Genomic DNA, 10,397 nt, shown 5'->3' on the forward strand with positions numbered 1-10,397 from the left:
TTCCTCTAATCATCTCATTTTTCACAAGACAAATTTGAGTTTTTAAAAATACTGTTGATAAATCAACTTAAACATTAGTAATGTCTGTCAGTATAAAAAGCAAAATTTACCAGGCAAGCAAACAGGCAAACACTATTATGTTACTTAGGTTAGCACTTTGAGGAAGTTCTGGACTGTATTTTTGCCCTAAAATTTACAAGATGTCAAAACTAATTAATATTTTAAAACTGTTAATTAATACAGTCTGATTTCAGAAACAGATGTGAAAATGGCTATTTTCTGTTTTAACACAATGTATACCAAGTGGAAATCTTGTGTGTATTAAACAGAATGCCATGCATGGTATTTTATTACTTCAAGCCAGTTTAAAGAGAAGTGTGAATCATCAAGCCTAAAACAGTCAAAACACATTTTGATCAACCCTTCTGTTCAAACTAGGAAAAAAGGACCCAAATTATAACATTTCTCAATTGCAAATAAAAACTGAGCGCTGTCCCATTAAGAGCATTGGTACCATGGAGCAGGGTTTTATGCTGTCCACACAACTGCATGTCGGTGGCGCCTAACCTGTATTATATTGATTACTTGCCCAAAATAATTCCTCTGATGTTATGTTTCATCTCTGAATAACATCCAGAATTTATGCTACTTAGATCTGTACACATATTCTAAAAACAAAAACAAAAGAAACAAACAAAAAAAAAGCCACCTTGCATACTAGTCCCAATTACAAAACTTCATTCATAATTCTTAGGACTATTTGCAAGAATTAATTCTATGTTTAAGGCTAAATTTTGAAATAAGTTAACAATATTAAATGTTTGAGATAACAAACGCTAATACTAAAAATGAGATACCTTCCTCAAAGTTTGACTGGAAGAAAAGAAGAAATAATGGATTTTAAAACCACCACTTGCTTACTTTCGTGTTCATATTCTGTGAAAATTCCAAAATTGTGTCGACTCTTGTCCACGCATCAGGATGCTCCTTTAAATGTGTCAGTACTTCTTGAGCCATTCTTTGCTAAAATATTACATGAAAATAATTTTAAGCTCACTTGTTCTTTTAATCATTCATTAAAATGGTATTGAGCAAGGCACAAATCCTAATGGGACAGTGATTCTATTAACTTTCTGAAACACAAGAAATAATGAGTCCGTATACAAATAAAAATGTGTCCATTATCACTCATAAAATCCAATTTCGTTTTTAAAAATGTGTTTATTTTGAGAGGGGTGGAGGAAGGAATAGGGAGAGGGAGAATCCCAAGAAGGCTCCGCGCTGTCAGCGCAGAGCCTGATGTGGGGCTTGAACTCACACAAAGGGAACCAATGAGATCATGACCTGAGCAGAACCAAATGAACCACCCAGTTGTCCCAAAATTTAGTTTAAAATGGGAATATTTATCCCTTTGAAACAGAATAATTTTTTTGCAATCTACTTTATTTGGTATTCTCAAAACAGATCTTAAATTCAACCAATGCTAACAAAGACTAATCTGAATGAATTCTCAGCATTTACAATCAACCAAAAGAAACATATAAAAATTCACATTTATTTAGATAAATTATGTAATGGTACATTCTGCTTTACAAATTACCAAGATACTTCTAACAAACTTTACCTATAAAAATAGATCTCATGAGATAAGACTGATAAAAACTAGGTCTAAGTGAGGCCACAAACTTCACATATCTATAGATATATATATATAAAACATGAAGACCCTAACCCCTTTTAAAAGTCTCTTAAGTTTACTGTAAGTAAACTGTTAAGTTTACATCTCTTTTGCATTCTCTGGAAGTCTTCTAAATGTCATATTAAATCCTAGCTTATTTCAAAAACTTCATTTTCATATTTTTAAAGTACAAACCCAGCATAATAAAAACCTATCATATAGCCACCATCTAGAATAAACATTAACATTTTGTTTTACTTGTATCTATGTTTCTTTTAAACATAACAGCTAAAACTTTTGGCAATCACATTTATACCTTTCTCCAATGCCATTTCCTTCCTTTGTTCCTTCTTTAGAGGTAATCACTTTCATGATTTCATGAATTTGGTCTTTCTTTCCTGTCCATACTTTCACAGTATGGGTATAAATTTCATAAACAATATAGTTGTGTGGTCACTAAATTTTACATAGATAGCATACTATAAAAATCCTACAATTTGTTCTTTTCATTTGAAAGTTTCTTTCCCATAGCTTTAGTGTAAGGTATGACTGACAACGTTTATTTATTATTTATTTTTATTTATTTGAGAGAGAGAGACAGAGAGACAGAGAGACAAAGTGAGCAGGGGAGGGTCAGAGATAGAGGGAGACAGAATATGAATACAGGCTCCAGGTTCTGAGCTATCAGCACAGGGCACGATGCTGGGCTCGAACCCACGAACCGTGAGATCATGACCTGAGAGCCGAAGTCGGATGCTTAACCGACTGGGCCACCCAGGCGCCCCGACACAGAGTTTTAGAGATCTAGCCATACTGATACTATGCATCTTTATTTTAACCATTACACATTTTCATGAGATGAACACATTTTACCACAGGCTGTTAATTCTGATTTGTTTTCAAGAAGCAATAGCTTATTAACCTTTTGATCTTTTTTTTTTAAATTTTTTTAATGTTTTATTTATTTTTAATCAGAGAGACAGAGCATGAGAGGGGGAGGGGCAGAGAGAGAAGGAGACACAGAACTGGAAGCAGGCTCCAGGCTCTGAGCTAGCTGTTAGCACAGAGCCTGACGCGGGGCTCAAACCCACGAACATGAAATCTGACCTGAGCCAAAGTCAGAGGCTTAACCAACTGAGCCACCCAGGCACCCCTAACCTTTTGATCTTTAAAGGCAGTTTTATAGCTCAACTGGATCCTCCCTACTTATCTTTTTACCTGTTTCTATCATACGTAATCAGAAAGTTTGATGGTTTTACAATCTGTCAACTACCTGTCAGATTGATTCAATTTGATTAAGAGTTTATAAGCAAGCATCAAAAAGGGAAAAAGAAGCCTTCCCATCAAACCTTCTGACAGACACCTCATAATCTTCTTGAACCTAGCTTTTATTCAAACTTACATAAAAATCATGCTCTTTATTTTGGATTTGATATTAAGAATTATTTTCCTCAGGTAATAAATACAGTGATTTCTCCACCAACCAATCAGCAATATACACTGCTTATTGTTTAGAAGAACTGAGGAATATACACCCAACTACATTAAGTAGTGGTTGTGTACCAGACCACCACCATAGGGCTTAGGTTCCAACCTAAAAATGTATATGTAGGCTTAGAGCCAAAGTATAAACTCATATAGAAGTATTTTGGACCTCATTTCATTAAGGGACTAATAGTTTTACGGAGTTATAATTATGCTATGTAACAGCACAAAAAATAGTGATCTGAGTTATCTAGGGTCAAAGCACACTTTAGCAATGTTTTCATTCTCTCCCTCCTGAGAGTTTCTAACTAGATCTATTCATTTCTAATAGGTATAGTCTTGCACATAAAACAGTAACAAATATCAAGATAATAAGGTATATCAAAGATCCATGCCTAACAATATGTTAAGACACTGTCAGAACTTTTGAAGCGACGACCATTGTGCACCTAAGTGAATACTCCCTATGCTTATTACCATTCATTAAAATTCTGCATGTCCCTTCCTTTTAGTAGTCCTTTTACTCTCTGAAATTATTTCTAGTATTTGCATCTTAGGGGTTTAATTTTTACCCCAACCACACTATCCTTCTATAATATTTTTTTATTAACTTAAAACTCCAGGAGGGGTTAATTTAAAAAGAAAAAGACAACTGAAGGAGAAAATAGAAAATTTGGTATCTCCCTGTTACATACTAAATGGTGAAAATATTTTAGCTGCTAAGCAATAGACCTAGAGTTCAAGTCACTTAAAAGAATATTGGAGAAAACACCCAACTCTTCCCTATCTTCTTCCCCCCGGCAGCCTAACTTGGCAAAAATAGAAAAATACGTTTATGTAGTCCTTTAGTTGTCATTTTTCAGTACATCCTTAGGCTGGGAAAAATCTAAAGAAACCTTACTGTACTTTGAATCAGTATGTTTACATTACATATGCTAAATCTTCTTCATTATACTCCCAAAAGTACCTTTTAAATGGAATGCCTTCTAAGTATCAGGTACCCTAAAAGGTGTTTTTATAAACCCCACTATCTTCGTCTCCAGTAAGTAACTTTGTGGCTGAGACTCTAGAACAATGACTAGAAAACTTACCGGAATAAAATTAAGATCCTATCACTAAGAACACATTTTCCACAACAGCTTTGTACTTCTTTTATTCAAAATAAGACCTCAAAGAGGTGGCATATGTAAAATACACTGAACTAGAAGTTTAAAAACATGACTTTTAGAAAAAAAGTTTTCAGCTATCTTTAGGCTCTAAACCTCCACTTCCTCATTTACAATATAACAAATAGCTTGCAATTATTTTTATGCAACCTATTTGTCTCGCGATATGACTAGACATAAAATTCTTATTTTGGGGAAAGTTTATTTTGCTTTGATAAATGGAAAGTTTAAGGGTGCCTGAGTTGCTTGGCTGGTGTCCACTTGGCTCAGACGGGTCCAACTCGGATTTCAAGCTTAGGTCAATTATCTCATGGTTCGTTTGAGCCCCAAGTTGGGCTCTGTACTGATAGGTGGGTTGGGATTCTCAGTCTCCCTCTATCTCTCTCAAGAAAAAAAATCAGAAAACATCAACACTCTACATTTTATTCAAAAGTCAAATTTAAAACAAATCATTAATTCTCAATACTGTGAAGCGTTACTAAAAGTGTCATCATCTCTGATACGTATTTATCTTTGTTTACTTACTAATCTCTACACCCAGCATGGGGCTTGAAATTAAGAGCCAACCAGGTATCTCACTGCCAATGTATTCTTCATGATAAAAAATTACTGCTACTTCTTAGCTATACTCCTAGAAGAACACCTGTCTCTTTGTTGTTTTTTTAAATTTATTTTTTTAATGTTTATTTTTGAGAGACAGAGAGAAAGACACAGACAGACAGACAGTGTGAACAGGGGAGGGGCTCAGAGAGTGGGAGACACAGAATCTGAAGCAGGTTCCAGGCTCTGAGCTGTCAGCACAGAGCTCAATGCAGGGGTTGAACCCACAAACTGTGAGATCATGACCTGAGCAGAAGTCAAATGCTTAACCAACTGAGCCACCCAGGCGTCCCCACCGGTGTCTTTGTTTATCCATAATAGTTAAGATGCTGTGAGCCACGTTAAAAAAGAACTAAGATTTAAACAGCAGTAGCAGCTGAGCAATGTGACAAAATTAAACGCCCATCTTCCTAAAGGCTACAAGACATATGCTTCTAATACATTCAAAGCTGAGCCTAACCTTTTTTCCATACTTTCTTCCAAAAGCAGCTGCTTTCCATACATGCATGTTAGAATGAAATGAAGCTTAAACTCCACAGTGAATGCATAGCACAAAGAAACAACTACATGGTAAGAAAAGAATAACTTTTTCAGAAAAATTTTGGAGACAAGAATGCTGGCCAAAAGCCCCTATGAGTTATAAAACCAACAAGCTTATTACAAAATCTGCAGAATTTTACCACTCATACAACTTTCACGGCCCCCTTTCCTTTTAAAGTTTCTCTTTATTATATATAGTAAATAAAACCACAAATGTTGGATTTCAGAGAGAATGGAAATATTTATGCATAGGCTAGTATTTATACAGGTTTTTCATATTATCCATAAAAGAAATAATTTCTTCCTTTTCTCAAGAGCTATGATAGATAGCACCCAGAGTTTATGCAAATGTAAACTAAAGTCTTAAACAGAACTTCAAATGTACTAATTAGACATCATCTACTAGAAACACAACATTCTGGCAACAAAATTGTACTCTTATTTGTTACATCACCTTAAAAGACTCTGAAATCCAACAACAGAAAACTTTACTGATTTAAAACTCTTTAGGTGATTAATTCGTGAAGATTCAAGATTGCCCAGCTTCTTGTAAGCAACATAAAACAAAGCACTGATGAATATTTCTCTCTGGTCTTTCCTTCAATTGGGTGTTTTTAACAACAAAAAAAACCCCCCAAATCTTCAACTGTTTAAAACGTGGATTATATGTAAGATAACTATCTATGTTAATAGTACCACTTTTTCCAAGTCTTAAATTCAAATAATTTGAGATACTCAGTATTGTTGGGACTTTTAAAACAAGTTTTATCTGTGAAGTACTCCTGTAATTTACATGTTTCAAAAATACAAGAATCCTTAAACTCCAAATATATTACATACATAAAATATGTACAATCTTTAATATCTACAAAACATTTGCTACATCAGGCTGTCTTTCATTAAATGGGGGTAAGGGTTTCTTTAAAACAGAACAAGTATAATAATATTTCAAAACATCTCCCCATAATCATGTCAAAATATACAGCAATTTCTCCAGATCACTTTCAATGGTTAAAATATAATTCCAAGTTAATACAAACTATGGAACACTTTTTTAAAAGGTAATTTAAAATCTTATTTTAAATGAAAAACTTCATTACACTACAAGAATGTTATAAAGTTTCGATCAGCTACTTTACCTGGGCTCCTTCTCCATGGTATAAGCAATTCACCACATTGTCTAGAAGGTTGATATCCAGTTTTTGGCTGAAATCGAGCAGCTGACGAGCTGCATGGTCTGCTAACATTGTCATAATTGCTGGCATAGATTACTGTAAATAGAGAAAAAAATTTAAGGTGCCTATGAAGTCAGAAACTTTCTATTCAAATAATTTTACTTTATATTCTTGCAAATATTTTAATGAGTATTTGAAAGGCTACCTAATTCGTAAAAGCATGTACGTGCTGAAGATACTCAACTACTCCATAACTGCTTTAGTTATTAAGGTCTATTTTAAGACCCCGGAAAACTCTTACTGTTCTAATATTTTTAAAAAGTTACCCCTGGGGTGTCTGGGTGGCTCAATGGGTTAAGCATCTGACTCTCATTCTTGGCTTAGGTCCTGATCTCACGGTTTGTGAGACTGAGCCCCTGATGGGGCTCTACAAGATTAGTGCAGAGCCTGCCTGTGATTCTCTCCGCCTCCGCCTCTTCCTTGCTCAAGCATGTGCACCCTCTCAAAATACATAAACTTAAACTTTAATTATAAAAATAAAAAGTTACTCCTAACCTATTTTACTTTATTTTTTAAACATATTTTACCTATTTTTGAGATAGTGGGAATGGGGGAAGAGCAGAAAGGGGACAGAGAATCCCAAGCAGACTCTGCAGTGACAGCAGCAAGCCCAATATGGGGCTCAAACTCACCAACTGTGGTATCATGACCCAAGCCAAAGCTGGATGCTTAACTGACTGAGCCACCTAGACACACTTCCTAACTTATTTTACAATGAAACTATTATTAGAATTTATGGCCCTAAAATTGTTAAAGTTCAAAGTCTTACTCTCAAATTTTTAGGTATAGATGAAGTTTAAATGGATTTCCCCCTTTCTAAGTAGGATCTTCTAATTCAGCAAAAGCTCCCTTCTCTGCATAGCATGTTACCTTAATTTTTAAGATATGCTGGGGGGAGGGGGAGAAAGATGCTTAAAGTTAAATATGTTAATCGAGTTCTCCTACTGTATATACCAATGATGAACAAGAACCACAAGTCTATCAAATCTGGTACCCTTAAACCCATCAGAACTGTAAATTTTTATACTCAAAACCATCTATGTTGTTTCTTTCAACCCTCATGAAACTTTAGGTGTATAAATTCCTTGAACATATGTCTAAAAGAACACTTGTGGCACTATGTCCAAAAAGTTTTTTTTTTCTTAATTTCCAGGTATTCATTGGCAAGGTGAAAAACTGAAAAAGCCTGCTCCCAACTATTTTCCAAATAAACACAAATCCTATGATAACAGAAAAATGAGCTGCTTCAACTCATGTAATACACTTACTAAAACTTACCAGTTCATATAAAATGATCCTTTTAAGAGAATTCTAATCAAAATGCTGGCACACATTCACATTTTTGTTGCCCAGCATTATAAAAATCTTTCCTTTGCTTTTTCTTCAAAGACAGTGCTACTCAAATTCTGACTAAATCAGTATACCTTAACCTTTTTGGGTCAAGACACATTACAATAAGAACAGAATAGTGCCTGCCAATTTTAAAAAGTCACAATTTTGTATCCAATTACAGAAAATGCAGGTTATCTTGAAAGCCATGCATGAAATCTCAGATTAAGAACCCCTGGTTAACTGTAGTTAGACTCAACAAGGTCAGATGGTCACCTCTACTTCTCCTCTTAAAAACCTTCTAGGATAAGGAAATGGGTGGATGGCTTGATTACATTATGTTTGTGCAAACTAGCTTGATAGGAAGAAGACATTATTTCTTGGCTACTTGATAGCAGTTTAAAAATGTTCTTAACAGCAGCAATTTTACTCTTAACTCAAATTTTACTTAATTCCAGTTACAAAAAAATAGAAGGGTAAAAAATGAGTCAGTCAAGTTAGAGATGACGTAAAAATTGAGAAATTAAGAGTTCAAGGATTTTTATTCCTATGACATCTTTCAGCACATTATGGACAGCAAAAACTCACGAGATTTCAAAAATTGTTATAGCATTTAATGTTTTTGATAGAATATCTGACACATTAATAAAAATCTTTGCTCGAAATACTAAAATATTATCAAAGCAGAAATATACATTCCACCAGTAAGTATGTAAAAATTCCTCACAAATACCATAAAATTTTAAAGATTAGAACAAGCTTAAAAACTGAGGCTGAAAAACAATGTCCACAAAGCACCAAGATGTACACAACAAAAGTTTTCAATTTTTGATTAAAAACTGAACGAACTTTTCTCCTAAGTAGTCCTATAACTTAATAACCCAAACAATTTGACTGCAGTTTCATTTTCAAGTACACTGTCCTTACAGAGTTCTTATAAACTGTTGTGAAAAATCAGGTTTAGAAGAGAAGCTTGTTTTAAATACAGTAGTTTGCCATCCTTAAAACTAGCGATTACCTCCGAAATGACCTACCTATTCTTGAACTGTACAGAAATGGCGGCTTTCTGGTCAATGCCAAGCACACTTAGTCCCCCAAATCAAACAGCTTCCAAAACATTCTTTCCACTAACAGCAGTGTCCCACACGCTTACGATACACAATGAGCCAGACAGCAAACGAGGTGAAACTACAAACGCTTTCTTTTCTCCTTGGAACACTCAATCCTAAAATCCACTCACTGGATAGCATATACAAGGGATTATCCAGCAATGTGACTCTACAAGTGACTACCAAAATACCTTCACTGCCACTTCAAACTGAAAAAGTAAGTAGCTACACACTGCCAAATCCCATCCAAACCATAACCGTTGCTTTAAGATTACTAAGTAGTAGGTCAAAAAACAAGTTGCTACAAGGAGAGCCTGCTACTTAGATGTGTGGGTAACTGCCAGCTTCATTCAGTAGAAACACACCTCAGTAAGGCCCGCCCTCTCCTCGCTTCCCCTCCGAACCGATTTGCAGCACTTCTAACTATAGCATACCGGAGCACGCACTCACCCCGCCCATACTCGGAGGAGGCTTTTAGACCAGGCGCCCGAAGTTCACCGCCCCATTCTCTATGCAGCATGGCCTCTGCCTGATTAGAGGAGGTCCGGGGTCGACAAATCCTTAAAGCTTCCTCTCCTACACCACTTCTTCCCACCCACCCCAAACTCGGAGACCTCGAAATGAAGGAGAATCAGGGCATCATCTACCGTACAAGCGAGTCGATCACTTAACACACTCAAGCCCCCCTCCCAATAAACTACAGCACGGAGTCCCATTTACAGGACCCATAACAATCAACTAACCTCCCCTACTTCTAATCCTACTCTGCAAAAAAAACAAAACAAAACAAAACAAAACAAAAAACCCAGAAAGATTTTGAGTTTCCTTGCAGCAGGAGGAGGGACTCAACGGCCCCTCCCTCCCCCGATCCCAAGCTCTCCACCAAGGGGCCACGTGATGCAGGCGGACGTTTCAATGCTGCTGCACTAAATATTTCTGGAAACTTCCACTCCTAATAATTTACAGAGATGTTCCTGAAATCACCCCAACTTCTCCCCAGCCCCCTGGGCTGGGGAAGCCCTTCCACCCTCACGTCGGCCCCGCTTCACTATCACACACTATCCTCTCCTTCCTCCACCGCCACCCGCACATGCGAATAACCCAGCAAGCGCTACCTTCCCGCGGTCGCCTCCCCGCCTCCATCCCCCAGCGGCAGAAGCGGCTCCATTCAATCGCAGGCTCTGCTGTGGGCCCGCCGCCGCCTCCCGGGCTCGCCTCCCGCGGCCGCCGCCGCGCCCCACGCCGGCCTCCTCCC

General features: G+C 36.6%; 1 protein-coding gene across 3 annotated transcripts in view; it reads right to left on the bottom strand.

Annotated features, from left to right (window-relative positions):
• Positions 1–10,397, bottom strand: part of XPO1 (exportin 1) — a 44,328-nt gene that overhangs the window by 32,663 nt on the left and 1,268 nt on the right. For all 3 annotated transcript variants that reach the window (XM_029937441.1, XM_029937440.1, XM_029937439.1), the window contains 2 exons: positions 6,609–6,740; positions 922–1,023 (listed from right to left, as the gene is read on the bottom strand). In XM_029937441.1, coding sequence (XP_029793301.1) covers positions 922–1,023; positions 6,609–6,734 — 228 coding nt within the window. In that variant the 5' untranslated portion in view covers positions 6,735–6,740. The remainder of the gene's footprint in view (positions 1–921; positions 1,024–6,608; positions 6,741–10,397) is intronic.

This window comes from Suricata suricatta, chromosome 4 (genome assembly GCF_006229205.1).
Source record: "Suricata suricatta isolate VVHF042 chromosome 4, meerkat_22Aug2017_6uvM2_HiC, whole genome shotgun sequence".
NCBI classification, from domain to species: domain Eukaryota; kingdom Metazoa; phylum Chordata; class Mammalia; order Carnivora; family Herpestidae; genus Suricata; species Suricata suricatta.